The sequence below is a fragment of the Dysidea avara genome, chromosome 9 (genome assembly GCF_963678975.1).
Source record: "Dysidea avara chromosome 9, odDysAvar1.4, whole genome shotgun sequence".
In the NCBI taxonomy this organism is placed as follows: Eukaryota; Metazoa; Porifera; class Demospongiae; order Dictyoceratida; family Dysideidae; genus Dysidea; species Dysidea avara.
The window spans coordinates 25,664,332-25,682,803 of record NC_089280.1 but is presented as its reverse complement, the minus strand read 5'-3'; the positions used below and the strand labels follow the sequence as shown (position 1 = coordinate 25,682,803).

Below are 18,472 nucleotides of genomic sequence, written 5' to 3'. Positions count from 1 at the left end.
AAAAGAGGGTTCTGAAAGTATTAGTTGCATGTATCATGGGCCCAAGTGATATTTGCCTGATATGTTCGCCCAAGCCCAAAGGCTGCAGGTCGGAGGGCATAGGTGTACATATCAGGCAAATGACGTGATACTACTGATATATACCATACCAATTGCAGGCTAATAGCCTGTGGTGGGGAAATAATCACCCATGCCAACATGAAACCAGCCACTGAATTTATAGAGTAACAGTAAACTTGTAAAATATGATTAAGGATTGGCTGCAACTAACATTGTAACTACATTTGTTAACATGTATAATGGGAATATACTACAGGTATCACAGAAAAGTTCAATTAAGCAATCATGATTTTGTAAGCGTTTTCAGGAAAGCTGCTGCATCATTTAAAGACTTTTTACAAAATTTACTAAACATCTAGAGAGGGAAGCTTCACTAGAGTGGTTATCTTATGTTTTTTGAAAAGTGGACATGGCGGACCGAAAATGTGGTGAACTGCTTGTGAATATGTTATAGTACTAGATTTTTTGGTTGTAATGACCCAAGGATGTACTTGTTTATTTTAACTTTAGTCATATTACCCAGATGCCCTATAGTGTTTTCAACCTCGAATCAAGTGTTTGAAATAACCTCATGGTCATTTTAACCATGTTATTGTTGTTATTATCTACTTTACCAGTTAGGCACTGGAGGGTGTACACAGAAGGCAGAGCCTGTTCGAGGTGTTTACACATAGCCTAGGAGCCTAAGCGTCTGTGGTAAAATTAACTCACATCACAAAATATTTGTTTGTTTGTTTACATTAATTAACAAGTCAGTCATCATTAGTAATAACATACATTAATCTATCTATGACACATATTCACAATAATTGTTACATACTGTATCTTAATACTTTAAACATACCTGATCTTATAGAGTTTTCAAATTGTATATAAAACCTATGTTCTCCATGATTGTGGGATGTAACACAAATGTTATAATGGCCAGTGTACTGTAATTTTAACCATGTAGCTGGTCATCTAAACTTTACCATAGTAGACTTGACAATACACGCTGAAATTACCAAAATATGTGATTTCAACTTCCTAAGTGAACAGTTATATTGACCTACCCTAGTTATTTGACTGATTTAGTTCAAATGCCTACTCTGCATGTTACAACCACTTTTAGATGGTCATTTTAACAAAACTTTCTGTAGTTTAAATTTACCCATGGAAGTTGAATTGATTGATTTGAATTTACTGTGTGGCTTTCATCATGTGAGCAATAATAAACTTCCACAATCAGCTTTGGCTTGAGTTTTTATGAATAGAAACTGGCGATACTACTCCCACATCAAGGCCATGGTACATTTACATGTACCACAACCAGCCATGGTATAACTTTAATGTATCATAGCCAGCCCATCCCAGCCAGCCAGGGTTTATAAAATATATATGTACTGTGAAATTTGCCTTTGAAGTTAAGTGTCTTCATGGCACATTATACAATGCATTATAGATAAGGAATAAGCATCTGAAGACATGCTTACAGAAAATTTTGAAATTTAGAAGCTCTGAGATTGGATTTTATACTACTTTTTACATCAGAAGCGTAGCCAGACTTTTGGTGATGCCAGAGCCCTAGCTACTGCACTCTAGCTAGGTAATAGTAATAATAATAGCAAGAGTTTAATAATATGGGGAGGGATTAACTCTACTAACATGTTGAAGTATGGGATCTTTTGGGGGGGACATGTCAGGAAATAGACCTGAATCTGTGAGTTTTTTCAGCAGTTTATCACAACACTATTTGACTGTTGTATTAGAGTGACTGCTCTATTAGGGTATCTCTGTATTGGTAGTAATTACTAAATTCACCAAGGATGTATATATATACATGTTGTAGGGTGTATAGCTATGCATGTTATTATTATTATTATTATTATTGTTTACTGTGTAAAACCTCTTACAAAGAGTATATACAAACACAGATAATAAATCAGCAAAATTAATTATGTGATTAATTGATGTTCAGCTAGCCTTGCTTTAAATTGGTCTAAACTTGAACAGGTGATGAGGTCGTTGGGTAAATTATTCCAAATCTTTATACTTGAAGGGAAGAATGAGTTAAGGTATGAGTTTACTCTTGTGTTTGGCTGTAACAGCCTCATTGAATGACCTCGTAGAGAGTAGTTAGATGGAGCTGGTATGAGTATGGTATCAGTCAGTATATCTATTAATTGGTGCATGATCTTAAACATTGTGATCGCTTTCAGCTGGTTTCTACAGTGAGCCAGAGGTGGCCAATTCAAATTTTGCAACATATCTGTGACACTTGCATATGAAGAATAATTATTGTACACAAACCTCGCACACCGTCTTTGAACTGATTCAATAGCTAAGATGTCCTTTTGTGTATAAGGGTCCCAGGCCACACAGGCATACTCTAGGATTGGTTTAATAAGTGACTTGTAACAACTCACTTTGACCGAGATTGGGCAGCTATGAAGGTTACGTTGTAAAAATCCTTTGATACTGTTAGCTTTGTTAGTTATTTGTCTAATGTGTTCAGACCAGGATAGCTTCGAGTCAATAGTAAGACCTAGGTACTTGGTGTGCGTCACCTCCTGCACAACAGTGTCATACAAAGTGTAATGGTAAAATATAGGCTTTTTCTTGTATGTTATTCTGATGAATTTACATTTCTTAACATTAAATGTCATTTTCCATTTATTTGTCCATCTTTCCAAAATAGTTAGATCTTTCTGAAGTTGGTAACAGTCTTCTTTTGAGTTAATAGGGGTGTATAGAATGACGTCATCTGCATATAATCTTACTGTCGATATTATGTTTTTTTGGTAAATCATTTATGAAGCATAAGAACAATAACGGAGCAAGAACGGTTCCTTGTGGAACTCCTGATGTCACTTGAGTTACGTCACTTTGCTCACCGTTAACTAATACCTGTTGTCGTCTTCCAGTAAGAAAATCTTTCAACCATTCCAAAGTGGTGCCCCAGATACCAAAATGATGTAGTTTATGGTAGAGATGTTGGTGTGATACCTTATCGAAAGCCTTAGAGAAATCTAAAAGAATTGCATCAGTTTGTCCATTGTTGTTTAAGGATTCGGCAAAGTCATTGATAGTAAGTAGAAGTTGTGTCTCACAAGATCAACCATGGCGAAAGCCATGTTGCTCATCACACAAGATGTTGTGTTGGGAAAGGTGGGAGAATGTTGTAGGGTGTAATTACTAAAGCCATCACAATGTAATCAAAATAAAAATATTTAACCATTGTACATTTTACTTGTCACAACATCCTGCCACTACCAGATGCTTTTCTTGTTACTTAACAACTCCAGGGTTGGTGTGAGTTCTTGTATGCTTATAGCTGCTGGTATGCTTAGTAATTAATTTAAACTACATGATTTCACAGATAAGTTCCAAGCCATGTAATAAACTAGTTAGAGAGACCATGTAGAATGACACGTCAGCCTTACTGCTAGTTTTAAAATCTACCAAGATCCTCATGCTTGCATGCCTGAAACCAAGAGCTCACAAGTACTGTAGCAGATCTAAAACACATGTTCACAGCCTACAGCTAGCACCTACTGAACTATGATGGATACACTATTCATGTTTTACTATGAAATACTATGTCTTTGATTCTTTTATCACGTGACAAATGGTTAGAATCATTAATTGCTGGTATGCATATATGATTGTTTAAAATGGTTTTAAGGGGTACTCATGTACTGTTTGGCTTAGTACTATACTAGAATGCTAATGCCTTACCCACTGCCACACAAGTTAGAGGATCTGTGATAATATAATGTACTTTGACACATTATGCAGATGACAATAATACATACATACCTTAATGTAAATTGATATCAGAGATGTATATAGCTAATATGTTGATCATATGACATCAGTATAAATGAATAAACTGCCTGTTTATTTGTCCTAGCTAATTTCCAAAGCACAGTATAGTTTGGTGTTTAAGTACGTACCTTAATGTCAGGAGTTAAAACATGGAAGCCACAAAACCAGACTTTTATGACTATAGTAGTAAAATTAATGTTTTCTATGATCACTGTATAAATAAGTAACTCTCAATAAATTATTTTCATGACTTGCACTACAAAATGGCTTAGAAATAAAGATCAAAAAACTGTATGCAAGCTGTTTATATACAATAGCCACATGTAATATAGCTAAATAGGGTAAAACACAAACCCCTTCTAGGAATTTTGTGCCATTATGCATGACCAATTAAGCTATTCAATTATATAACAATACCACCTGTATGTTCTAGTGTGAAAGTAAATCAACTGTAGTACAAAAAGGTAAATAATCAGATTGAATTACAGTGAAACCTCATTAGTAGAGCCACCCCTGGGGTTGACCTTATTAGGTCATCAAGTACATAAGCTATCTACTAACAAGGTGGTCTTATTAAAGAGGTGGTCACTAAGTGAAGTTACTCTGTAAAAGTAGTAAAGTAAAAATTATTTGTAAAATACATGGTTGAAAGTTCTTCCATTCATGGTAGATTTTTTACAAAAGATAGTTATGATAGGGAAGAAAATATTCATGAATGCACCTATTTTCTTCCGTGAATGATTTCCAATGCATCCAGCTACCTACTGATTGGCTGTATAGTGTTCATGCATACTAAGTTTCAGTATGGGTATTATCATGCATATTCACTGCTTTAATAAACCACACTATGTCCCCCATAAACACATCCAGATCCATTTGAGTTACAACCCTGTTGTCTTTCTATTGACCGGCGTGCAGGCCACACTGTAATTTGTGTGATTAAGATTTCTATACCAAAAAATTATAGATTCTTTGTTCACTGGTTTAATTTGTTTGAGTTTGAATAATCACAGCATTTTTGTAACACATTTATAGTTATTGCCTAACACCTACTCTAAATAGTACAATGAGCTGATATCAGTAAAGTATGTTGATTCGCTCTGTCTACATAAGTTACAGTTCATCATGGCGAGGTTTTTTTGCCTGCTCCAAGTTCTTTCTAGCTTCACGAGCAAGGTCTGTAGGAACACGGAACTTGACCAGAGGACATTCTCCTTTGATGTTTTGACAAAACAATTTCTCCAGGCTAGCTGTCTGGGCAATTTCAAAACCAACTTCTCCACCAAAAGTAGATGGCTTGTAGTACTCAGGACTAGATATAGGATTGGCTAACAGTCCTCTAATAGAGTATGGAGCGCCCATAGCTAAAAGTGTAATGGGAAACGGACCAGTATCTAAATTCTTTTCAAGGAACATTCCCATGTATAGATCCACTGCATCAACATCTCCATACATCTCCTCCAATTCTTTAGTCATCTCCTTATCTCCTATAATCAATTATTATTATTATATCTGCATAAAATAAAATATAAACTGCTAGCTAACCGGTCATTTCTTCAAAAGAAGTAAAAGGGTGTAAATCAAATCTCTTACGATAGTTGTTGTAAGATTGAAGACGGAGCTCTCGTTGGTGTTTGATGACTGCAACACTAACTTTTCGTGTTCTTTCACCATGGTTATGATGGGACATCTAAACAGATAATACTGAATGGCAAAAACTATGGACACGTACAACTTATTGTGTACGTACAAATATGAGTGAGCTATTTCACTGGCAGAGAAAACAAGCAAGATGTGAATCAGTTGCATCAAAATCCTTTGTACAGAGAAATCTCACTTAGCAGCAAAAAGATCACCTCATTATGGCAACCACCCCTAGTAAGTCCCAAACACAGTTTATTTGCTTTATGACCTCATTAATAAGGCCAGTTTGTTATTGAGGCCAAATTTTTGGTCCCTAAGGTGGCCTTATATTAATGAGGTTTCATTGTACTAAAATATATACAAATAGAGCTATAAAATCCCATTACTAATACCTTTCCCGCCAAACTTCTTGAGAATGAATCAACAAAACCCTTCATTCCATGCTTCACTACAATTTCAGGATGACCCAGACTTTCATCCATTGTGTAGATTGTTCCACTAATGTTAAACTCATCCGAACTGAATGGATGCCAGTGGTATACATGGTTGAACTCTAGATGAATGCGGTTGTCATATGGAAAGCTTTCACCAAAAAGGATCTCTGGTTTGTAGATGATACGTAAATGGTAGTTAGCCAAATGGTTGACGTAATCTTCTATCACAATTTTAATCAGCTCAGCTGCCAGTACAGAAGTAATCATAGACTAACAGTGATACATACACACACACACACACACACACACACACACACACACACACACATACACACACGCACCTGTTATGATATTTTTTCCAGTCTGAAACAATTGCTCATCATCCCATTTAGGGTGTATTTTCTTCAAAATGGTGACCACTCGATTGTGTTCTCTCAACCAAACTGTAGCATACATAAATAGCCCAGGGAGCATGCTATAGAACGGATGACCCAAAGCAAACTTCTTCTCATTTGGTACACCCTCTGGATACTGCATAAACACATCAGCATCTTTTACAGATGGTGGCCATTCCTCTCCATTAATTATCTAGTCATAAATACAATGTCTTTTCTCATCACAAACATTTGAATGGTTTCTAGGTTTAATTTCCAAGTCCCAAATTCAAAACCACATTAATAACCAAACCAACTTTAGTTTTGTACAAATGAATTACTATGTCTATGGCAAGAATATATATGGCAGACCAATGGTCTTGCCAAACTGAAATCCATCAGTTTTTTTCCATTCAAAAAGAAAACAAACCTGTTAGTTATATCTAATAACCAACTTCTTTTTGCCAAAATCTTATAAGGATACTTTTCCGAAGTATCTTGTCATCAATACTTTCTAGTCAGCTAATACCATTTGAGTAGTCAAGTATTACCCATGAGTGTGTGTGTGCGTGTGTGTGCATGCGTGCATGCATGCGTGCGTGTGTGTGTGGTATTACCTGAGATTTCATTTTTCCATCTTTTAAAGTTCTCAATTTGCTCTCTCTCTCCCCACCCTGACCATATATGTGTGAAGAGTCCACACCATGTTGTCCCCATGTCATCCCAGGATGTCTATGGTATTCAGTCTTAAAGAAACAATGAGTGAAGTGTTGGGCAAAGAAAGTGAAGAGCAAAGAAGTGTTCTGGGGATCAGTGATGAACTCGGTTCGCTTGAGAAATTTCTCAGCTAATTCTTCAGCAGAAGGTGGAACTTTCTTTCCTGAAATCATAGCAAAGTATATACTATCTTGTTGTGTTACAACAGTCATGGTGTTCTTCAATTATCAACTTTCTTTAAATAAATCATAACCGTTTTGGACTTCATAACAAACAAATTCCTTAGTACAATATAAGGCCACTTAATGTTCATTTTATGTTTCAGATCACAATGTGGGAGGGTGGCTCATTATTCATTGCAATCTTACATGCACCTGACAGTTTTACTAGTTAACTGAATGCTCTATTAGAATATTATTGATCACTATCCTACTGTCTTAAGAAATGAAAGGGTTAATTAACTCCTTACTGACATTAAGCTGAGTCTTCAGCACATCTTACCTACCTTCCTCTATGCCAAGTTATAGTTATGTAATCAAGTTAGTTTATTACTTTGATACAAGCATAAACATAGAGATGTTAAAATAATGGTGAAACCCTGCATGATAATGACCAAATTTAAGCAATGAGACATAGCAATGCGGGTGGGGGACCTGAAATATAACATATAGGTGGCCTAATATTATTAACTATATTGGATTACTGCAAGCTGATGTACAGTATCAACAGCAGGTTGATGTACAGTATCAACAGCAGGCTGATGTACAGTATCAACAGCAGGCTGATGTACAGTATCAACAGCAGGCTGATGTACAGTATCAACAGCAGGCTGATGTACAGTATCAACAGCAGGCTGATGTACAGTATCAACAGCAGGCTGATGTACAGTATCAACAGCAGGCTGATGTACACACGCTGATGTACAGTATCAACAGCAGGCTGATGTGGCTGATGTACAGTATCAACAGCAGGCTGATGTACCATGCTGATGTACAGTATCAACAGCAGGCTGATGTACAGTATCAACAGCAGGCTGATGTACAGTATCAACAGCAGGCTGATGTACAGTATCAACAGCAGGCTGATGTACCACGCTGATGTACAGTATCAACAGCACGCTGATGTACAGAATCAACAGGCATGTGTTCATACCAAACCAAACATTTCTTACCAGCCACTCCAAAAGGAGTGGGACAACCTTTAGGTACTGGAGGCAGAGTCCTGGCATAGTAGGATCTGTTGTAGTGCGCCTCCATTGTGGCATACTCGTGATCACTGGTGTGGACATGAGGTATACGAATGTAGTTGATCCGAGCTGTTGACATAAATAAAACAAGTTAATTTTCCAGTATGCATGCAAGTACACTATCGGCATTTTGTGTAGTTTTCCAAGTTAACCATGAAAGCCTGTTTTTCATAGGCTCTTTTATATTTTGAAAACTTTTGATTAGTTGTTAATTCTCCATAGCTACTTTGGCATAGCAATTAGTGATTCAGAATTTTAGAAGCTCCTTCATAAATTATATAGAACCACTCTATTATAATTGATCTTTGTTGGATAGTACTGGGACCACTATAATAGTCATGCAGTAATGCTGATAACTTATTTATGATATCATCTGTGTGCCTGTTGTTTTTAACTGTTAAAACAGGTGAGATGACAGTTCTTTTGTGAGGTTATAGGCACTTTAAAGTTCATGAAGCTCTGTAGTAGTCACTAATTCTGTGCACCACATGCTGAGTAACATGTGTAGAAAGAGAAGGCTAAAATACATAGGAGCCATTGGAAACATGGTTTTAGCAGTTAAAACAAAATACCCCAGAGAAGCCATAAACTTAACTGCATACCTTGGAATAAAGAACACAGATCAACCAATTTTACAAAGCATAGTTGGTGAGGTGTGAAATGTAGCAAGTATGAAGTGTTAAGTTAAGCACTAAACCACAAAGTGTAAGTGATTAATAAAAATGTGAGCTAAGTAGATGTAGCCAAATATTCTTGCTAGAGAAGTAGTGAAAATTCAAAGAGTAGACAAAAATAGATAACATGATTATACTGAATTAGGGATTAAATGTTCACTAGTATATCTTAAGATGTAAATGACCTCCCTTGTTTCTCTACCTTTATTTCTATGATATAATCAAAATTAAAACTCCTAATTTTGAACCTGCAGATACCACATCAAAAGAAAAAAAAATGTCACCAGACTCACTGTTCATCTGATTGTGCACCTCAACAATTAAAGGTGGCCATTACACTTCATTTTCAGCTATGTTCAGTAGTGTTAAAAATGAAGAATAATACAAGAAGCACCTCTGTAATCAATCCAGTCATTATAGTTACAAGCATAGGAACATGCTATTGCAAATCGACACCTTGCAGTGTTAGCTAAGAGAAATGGAATAAAAAGGAGTGACAAAGGTAAGCCCATGATACATGCATTGTATGTACTACAACATGCCAAAAGGCACCTGTCATGCTGAAACAACATCTTGCAGTAAAAGATCAAGCCTGTAGCATGCTAATTAAGTGAGTGAGTGAGTGAATTAGTCAGTCAGTTAGTCATAAATAATAATAAAAAACTGCAATTCTGGTTGTACTGAAGGCACTTTTGGGCTCTGTTATATGTAACCAATACTGCCAAGGTGCCATGCAGGTATTGTGAGGCTGGTTTCAGGTCAATATTTCTTTGTGAGAAAGTGTAAACCCCTAATATACAATACTACATTACTGTATGATTGGATAAACTAAAGCTACTTATAATTCACTCACAATGGTAGGCATAACTCATAGCCATGTCTTGCAAGAAGCCAATGTTGTTTGCAAAATACCACAACCAAGAGAAGTGTGTCATGATATAGTTGGCAGTCTCCTGACTAGGTTTGATCAGCCCTCGTAACCATGTGCCCCAGTATGCTGTGTAGTCAATAATAGTATAGGTTAACAATAGCAGTAACAATACATGAATAGTCTAACTGTATGAACAGGAGCTGGAAAAGTGAAAAATTTTTGTCAATCATTTAAAGCTCGATTATAAATTTTAAGCAAGCTGCTGTCTTGAGTTTCTCACATCAACAATACACACACACATGCATGCATGCACGCACGCACGCACGCACACACACACACACACATGCATGCATGCACGCACGCACACACACACACACACTAGCTACACGTATGCTCTGACACCAAACACTGAAGTGCGTTGGATTTTCGTTTTCATAGGTTTACTAATACGATATATGGATTCATGCAAAATAGATGTGTATAGCTGAACTCTTTTCAGGCTGACTTGATATCTGCTGAACTCTGTACAAGGTGACTTCTAAACAGCTGACTGCTCTAATAGGTGTAAGTAACTGACTGCTCTAATAGGATGACTGCATTATTAGAGTATCTTGATTGTGCACTTGCTACACATAGATTCACATTACAGAATTCTTTCATTTCCATAGCAACACAAACAATACCACAAATTTCACCATAATTTATTGCCACTATTTGAAGTTCTATGGCAGGATTTTAAACCGCCTATCATACAGGTAACCTTGCATTGTCGTTACTCTTTTGATGATTGTGCTGCTATGGACCCTACAAACTCAGCATTTTAAAACCCAATTCTTCTAAAACCACTGCATTGCAAGGCCTTACTGTGGTAATTATACCAGCTTTTGACTTATTCCTTTAAGCAGTTTGCCTGCATATGGTAGGTATGGAAAGTAATGGTTTTTTATTAACTAAACTCAATTGTGCAGTTGTTAATTTTCATGCTGGTCTTTTTCTTAATTTCTTCCAAACTATGAAAGGTTTGAGGTTTAATAGTTACCCTATATCCTTGTATGGAATTTCAACTTCTTCCCATGAACAATTTACAATATAGGAGCGACAACATGTAGGTCGGTTTTATTTTACAATACTGTGACTGATTATCATACTCAACCCAAACTTCACACCAAAGTTCTCTTCAGAAAAGAAGAAATTAAGCCTAGTTTTGAAGGCTCATATTTCAGAAATGATTTTGCTTAAATTTGGTATGTGGAGTAATGAAGGTGGAGGGCATTTCCATAGCAAAACTTGTCTTGTTTCATAAAGGCATCATATCCATGAAAATTGCATTATTGTTCTTCCTGTCAATAACACACTGGTGTGATCGAGGGGTAGCCAGCGCCCACACAAAAACCCAACATGGTGTACGAGAGTCCCAATATTTAAGTGTTTCAACACATATTTCTGCATTATTTCAATAAATATTTCATGTATTTATATGTATTTATAAATGGATTTCTCAGATAGTGTACAAGAGTCCCAAGACGTTAGCTACCCCTCGGGTGTGATGCACCAGCTTCTTGGGCATAATGACATATATAATGCTTATAACAAGTTGTGAAGTCTGGCATCACGTTATAACAAAGTGCGATTTTTCCTTGATGTACAACTTGTGGATAAATGGAACCATAGGTATTAGCTAAGCTAAAAATTTATGAAGGCAATTCAGACAGTGGGTATACATTTTTGTGGATGTATGTATCCATCCAAATTATTAATTTAGAAAGGAAAACAACATATGCTTCTGTAAATGTACGGCAAGTTCAAAACGAAATTGATCATGGACTGCATACTCGTTAGGATGCAAAAATTTAGTTGGTGGCTAATAAATACCACATGATGTAATTCATGCCTCAAGTGGCATAGGATTTCTAATGGTATACTTGCAGTATTTTCACTAGACATGCAAGTCCATTACGTGACAATTTGCAATATCTAACAACATATGCATTGGTGTATGAATACTGGTACACTTATATGTTCATTAAGTAATGAGCTTTAATAGCCATGTACAAACCTATATGGGTTTTCTTACACTGTGGTGGAGATGATCTAATAGACCAACATCACCATATTTCTGGATATGATGAACTGGACATGATGAACTGGATATGATGAACCAACATGCACTGCCGATTCAAAAATCACCGGCATTGCTGCATTGGCAACAAAGGATGCATGGACCCTTCAGCTTTATGAGTTTAACTTGAACACTGGCATGCACCATGTGATGTTATAATAAGACATAGCTATAACTGATAGAAGTAGCACTCACTCTCAGGCAGCACAACAGAAAAAGTCGGATGTAGCTAGCTATGAGACAGTGACACGTGACGATTTCAAGCAATATACTTCAAACATCGAAATTTAGATTACGCGCATGGCTATATTGCAGGCACTGCGTATAGCTATACTGAGCTACTGTATCCGGGCTGCACGTCACATACACAAAGACAAGTTCACGATGTAATTACAGCTAGCCACTATAGCTAGCTATATAGCTAATTCGTAATAATTCTTACGTGTTTCACAGTTTTTCCCGTAGTAGCCTGTCCTAGTACAATCACAAGAGTACTCGTCTCCATCACCAACACACACTCCATTGTGCTGACAAGGAAAGGAACAGCACGGGTTATCTGCAAATGAGAAGCGGTACTTAAACGCAACGTGCAGTTAGCACATTTTAGCTAGGTACTTACAAGCAGAAATCGAAAAGCACAGCGAGACAAACACCGTGATCCCAAGCAGTTTCATCCTTGGTCATTCTGTGACGTCATCGTTTATATGCATGTTTACACTCGCTTACCGAATTTGTATAACCACAAAAAGCCAAGTTTAGCCGATTGCGCGCTAATTAGCTATAGGAATGCGCGTGGATGCCGGTTATTTGTAGCTATCATTGTAATTTGGTTCATCAGTTGGATGGACCCTAAGGTCCATGCGTATAGGTAGGTCGGACTGCTAACTTCTGTTCACAAAGTTGATTAATTTTAAAAATGCCGTACGTTGCTCGAACCGTGGATGAGCTACCAAATTCACCACCTGCACAGTGTATCAAAGGTGTCAAATATCCACCGTCCGACGTCGACGTAGATACAGAAGACGCTGTCACCTCAGAGATAGGCTTATGGGAAGTTAATACAAACGTTGGAGGATACCTCAGCTTTTCCTACTGGAAAAGTTTCTTCAATTTCAAGAAGGACTACAACGTCATCCTACACCAATGCGACCCATATACTAAGGAAACTGGAACCTTCGTTCTATTTGAAAGCCCAGAATTCCAAGAAGCATCTGGTGCCTTCGACAACATTTGCAGCACCCTGGAGCCACTGATCGATGACTGCACTTTAGTGTTAACTAGGGACTTGTTGCAAGGTGTTATTGTCCCCTCTCCAACGGATCCTACTGATATCAGTCACGATATTCTTGAGCTGATGCAAAGTGACGAGGACGCACATCCTGACTGGGTACGAGTCCTCAATGCGCTTACTCTAGGCGCTCTGAAGAATGATGACGATATAAAGGAAGCGGCATTGGATACGCTACTCGATCACATTGACTTTGGTGCCACAGATACGAAGGGAAACAACGCGTTGCATTTAGCTGCTTCTGCGAAAAACATTGGAAAGGTAACAGCTAAAGCTACTGAGAAGATGACAGAAGAAGAAAGAAAGAAATTCATAAACAAAACTAACAAGCAGGGAAAAACAGCATTACACTCAGCTTTTGAAAAAGACAGTCCCGAAGCAGTTAGCATACTGTTAAAGGCCGGAGCTGATGTATCAATGGAAACTGATAGTGGAAATGCTTTTCACTTGGCAGCACAGAGTGGGAGCTCCAGAAGTATTGGTGCAGCTCATTTTGGAAAAGATAACTTCCTAAAGAGAGAGTCATCTGATGAAAAAAAGCAACTGGTGAAACAATTAAACATGTCTAATAAGGATGGGTATACACCACTGATGCTTTGCACTCGTACTAAACAAATAAGTAGTGTGGTTACCTTCCTTCAAGCAGGAGCTGATCCAGATATAAAACATCCTGAAACTGGTAAAACTGCTTTCCATTTTGCTGCTGAAAACAATGATACCCACATTATAAAAGCTCTAATCTCATTTGGAGCTGAAATTGGTTTGCAAGACAAGAAGAAACAAAAACCTATTGATTTAGTGACAGATAAAGACTGTGCGAAAGTTGTCAGAGATACAGTTCAGAAAATGAATGAGGCTAGATCCAAGCTGTCAAATAATTATATTCCAAAAACCATTTCTGATGATTCCATTTTCCTCCTTGCCATGGATGGGGGTGGCACTCGTGGGCTACTTCATACTCAAACGTTGATGGCAGTTTATAAAAGGATGAAAGAACTTCAACCAGACTGTGGTCCACTGTATAAATACTTTGACTACATTGCTGGAACAAGTGCAGGAGGTCTTGTTACATTGTCCTTGGCCTCTGATGCTACATTAGAGGCTACCAGAGCATCACTGTTTAAAGTGGCCTGTGAAGTTTGTACAAGACCAATTACCTTTCCTGCTGATATAGTAACATATTCAGCAATGCAAGCATATGGGGAGGATGCTGTGATGTCCGACCTTAAGGGTCCTCGAATAATTATCACTACCTCTCTTGGTGATCGCAACCCTCCAAAGCTTCATCTGATGACTAGTTATGGGGAAGCCAGAGACAATGAGAAGGGACCTAGTGAAATGAAGGCATATGAAGCAAGTCTTGCTACAAGTGCTGCTCCATTCTATTTTCCATCCTTCAACGGAAAGTTTCTAGATGGCGGTTGCATGGCAAACAATCCAACTTTAGATGCCATGACAGAAATACTTGAACAAGCACAAAGAGAGAAAAAACCTGTCAAGATATCTATGGTGGTTTCCCTTGGCACTGGAGAAGTTCCAGTTACTACAGCTGATAATGTTGGTGTCTTTGTTCCAAATCTTGCAAATGCTGCACAAGCTCTTCTAAAGCTTCCTAGTCTGTTGTCATCAGCTGGAAACATCTTGAGCTTTTTCATAGCACAGTCCACTGTAACATCTGGGCAAGAGGTAAAGCGTGCTAGAGAATGGTGCAAATCTATAGGAGCCACTTATTTCCGGCTGTCAGTTGACCTTAGAGAAAACATCGATTTGACAGAAAGTGACATGAAAATTCTTGCTGATATGCTGTACCAGTCCACAATGTACCTGCTGGAGAATGTGGAAGATATCGATACCATTGCTTCGAACTTGCTTTCCCATGGAATACGTAATTAGTAATGACTTTAGTAATGATCTTACCTGACTGTAGCAATCATTAATCATGTACACATGTACAGTATATAATTTCATGCTCTGTATAGCTACATGTTTTGTTGTAATTATTTCATAGAGCAGGTGTTGAAACTACTCACTGCAAGTCTATATATGAGGCATACACTGGCTAGATAACCAGCACTAGAACCCTAACTTTTGTTGAGTATATATACATAATAAGTCCCAGTGAATACTATGTCTCAAAGAATAAACTTGAGGAATATTCTTATATTGCATCACATGACTGGCTAATAGCTGCATGCTCATTCCATATAGCAGGCATACTGCTGCCTTGGTTCATATATATGCCACAATGATCAACCTGCTTGAATCTTACCAGTTATATAAGAGATGTACATTAAACAAACCTGACTAGGGGCTGGCAAGCAAAACATGAAAGTGCATGGTACAATTGATGCTGCAAGCCATATATGTACCACCTATACACAAAACTATAACTAATTACCTTTTGGGGTGTAATACTACTGAGGAGTTCACTGCCCGATGTAACAATGAAATGTATTACATGGTGACCAACATAATTTTCTAACTTTCATGTGCAACAATAACGTAATATCATAGCGACTTGGTAGCTAACTTTGGCCTATACAACAAAGAGTATGCGAGTACAACAACAAAGGAAATCTAATTACAAAACTACAAATTTCATTTACTTTGATACAATGTTTAGTACAATTCCATTCTTGGGAAACATTGAAAATCCAACACCCAGACTAAGAGGAACTTCAGTGTCCACTGTCTTCCTGAATCGGAAATCTCTTAAGATGGACACCAGAGCCATCTTTGCCTCCAGTAATGCAAGTTGTTTCCCAAGACAACCACGTGGTCCCTCTCCAAATGGTAAAAAGGCAAAAGGAGGATAGGACTCTTCACCTGGTTTGAACCTCTCTGGATCAAACTTGTCTGGATTAGGCCAGTAATTGGGATTGCGGTGGATTAAAAAGATTGGAAAGCTTACATTCACTCCCTCTAGTATCACCAGGTTATCAGATACAGCACATGTCTGGTCACAGTCCCGATTGGTTCTAGGAGCAGGTGGGTAAAACCTCAATGACTCGTAAAGTACCATTGTAAGATAGTCCACGTTTTCTGCTACATCATACAGAGAGGCATCTGGATTAGCATCAAAATAGTCTTGTATTTCTCTAGTAAGCTTATCCTGTACATCTGGATTAAGTGCTAGTAGATAAGCAGTGTAAAACCCAATGCACAACTTGTTGCCTCGGATCCAGCTAATAAGATGGTGATAATGGTCATTATGATCTCCTCATTACTCAGGGGACTTTTCCTTCCTGTTTCATTTTCCTTGTGTGCTTCTAGTAGTAATTGCAACAAGTCTTGAGGTGGACTATCAAATGGCATCCTCTTTCTGCGATCTTCCATTATCTTCAAAGATGTGTCCTCCATATAATCATAACTTCTGGCTGCTGGAGATTGCCTTCCGATTTTTTTCAATGCCCATTCCATCCAGGGAAAATGTGATAATATCATTTGTACCTTTTCAAGTGTTGCTTCATTGGCTGTATTTTGAAATACAGAAGAAACAGCTTTGACAAAGGGATTATCATCGCCTCTTTGGGTGTCAAAATCTGTACCAAATAGAGTTACTAAAATCACTTCTATAGTAAACTGCCCAAACCATTTCCACACATCTACACCTTTTCCACTGATGCTAGCTGATGACATCTCTTTAAGACTCTCACATCTTTCTTGGATCAGTGGTGACATCATTTTAATCTTCTTACTGCTAAACATTGGAGTTAGTATATGCCGCATTCTCCGCCAAACCTCTCCACGTGCGAACAATAGACCTGGTACAGTCTCTTCATTTTGCCTCTTCAACAATGGTGGATTGTAGGCCCTGTTTATGAATTGGTCAAAATTCTTCACCAGCACTGATCTGATGATCTCCAAATCTTGAGTCACCACAACTGGTTTTATTCCCAGGTAGTTCAGAAACGTTGTGCCATACTTGGACACCCACTTCTTTCTACTCTCCAGGTATCCCAAGCTAACTGCTTCCTTGTAATTGCCGTAGAACAGGAACGGTGGTGGTCCAGATAGCCGTAGTGTCTTCCTTATGACGTAGTAAGGCTTGTAATAATGTACGTAAAACAACCAAGCAATGAAGGAACAAAGCAATAACGTCACTAGCAGCAGCAACATATAGCTATTCGCGTTCACTGATCTATACTAAGCCAGATAGTTGACAATTCACCGACCAGATTAGCTATATGTCAGTGCCCGTCTAACAAGCTGTCCTGAAAAAAACAACCACCAATTTTGTGGTCATGCATAGTCTAGCTACATGCATTGCATGGCTTCAAAAGACTGCAATGACCTCCCGGGCGCCGCCTTAATCCCCGTAAAGTGACGGTCATGTAAGATTGCAGTAGTACACAGGTTTTCATCATTCTTGCAAGTGTTCCTAAAGCGTCTGCACGCATGAGTAAGTGTTGGCGTCTGATACAACTACAAGCCCAGGTACACCGGTTTTCTTTGTTCTTGCAACAGTGTTCCTGAAGCGATTCCACGCATGCGTTATATGATGCGTATACGTGTTACAGAGGTTTTGAGGTTGCTTGATCAGTATTTGTACTATCGAATTGCGCATGTGCAACTGATCCAGCCAATGGAATTTACACTCCGTGGAATTCAATCATGCCCTCGAATTTCATTGGTTGTTCACTGCACATGCGCGAAGAAATCGTTATCAAGCAACCTCAAAACCTCTGTATAGCGAGTGTACAGTACTGCGGTTTTTCAAGCTCTTGCAATGCAAAGCGTCATGCGTTAATATTGTGTCAGTATATGCGACTATGCGCAGTTCTTTAACTACACCTGTAGTGTTCTGAGGCTGTCGATTTGTATGCGTAGGCATGCTTGAAGTCCTGTGAGGCAGTAGTCGTCACTGAAAATCCGCTGCATGTGAAACAACCGCGCACGTATGTTTGTATAGTGCATGATGCTTTGGCCACTCCAAATAAATTCTCTGTTTCCCGTCCTGGACACTGGCATATTCGCATGCGGGCGGGCGGTCCATTTCCATTATTTCATTATAAGATTGGCTAGCCTTTCAAGCCATTATTTAGTCTCGCGTGGCCAGACCGCTTTTTTTCCGTATATTGGGTGGGAAAAAAAGGGTCTGGTGCAACTCCAAATAGCTGTTTACTTCTGAGCCGTCCCCACATTCCGGGGACGCTAATTGAATAACATTGGTCACAAAGGAGGTGCCAAGACGTCAGTAAAACTACGAATTATTCCTACACTCCTGCTCCGGTTGTG

The 18,472-nt window shown here is 38.3% G+C and overlaps 2 protein-coding genes and 1 pseudogene across 2 annotated transcripts; 1 reads left to right on the top strand and 2 right to left on the bottom strand.

The window, feature by feature from the left end:
* Nucleotides 1–4,844: 4,844 nt before the first annotated feature.
* LOC136265568 (prostaglandin G/H synthase 2-like) lies at nucleotides 4,845–12,662 on the bottom strand. The gene is made up of 9 exons (XM_066060442.1): nucleotides 12,566–12,662; nucleotides 12,389–12,502; nucleotides 9,810–9,953; nucleotides 8,208–8,351; nucleotides 6,937–7,199; nucleotides 6,287–6,533; nucleotides 5,904–6,190; nucleotides 5,413–5,557; nucleotides 4,845–5,354 (listed from the first exon to the last, which is right to left on the bottom strand). Exons 1-9 carry the CDS (start codon nucleotides 12,618–12,620, stop codon nucleotides 4,981–4,983), a joined length of 1,773 nt encoding a protein of 590 aa, XP_065916514.1. The 5' UTR covers nucleotides 12,621–12,662; the 3' UTR covers nucleotides 4,845–4,980.
* Nucleotides 12,663–12,709: 47 nt separating this feature from the next.
* On the top strand, nucleotides 12,710–15,259 carry LOC136265567 (85/88 kDa calcium-independent phospholipase A2-like). The gene has a single exon (XM_066060441.1). The coding sequence runs from the start codon at nucleotides 12,863–12,865 to the stop codon at nucleotides 15,125–15,127; it is 2,265 nt and encodes a 754-aa protein (XP_065916513.1). The 5' UTR covers nucleotides 12,710–12,862; the 3' UTR covers nucleotides 15,128–15,259.
* Nucleotides 15,260–15,703: 444 nt separating this feature from the next.
* LOC136265569 (cytochrome P450 3A24-like) lies at nucleotides 15,704–17,466 on the bottom strand (annotated as a pseudogene).
* Nucleotides 17,467–18,472: the final 1,006 nt, after the last annotated feature.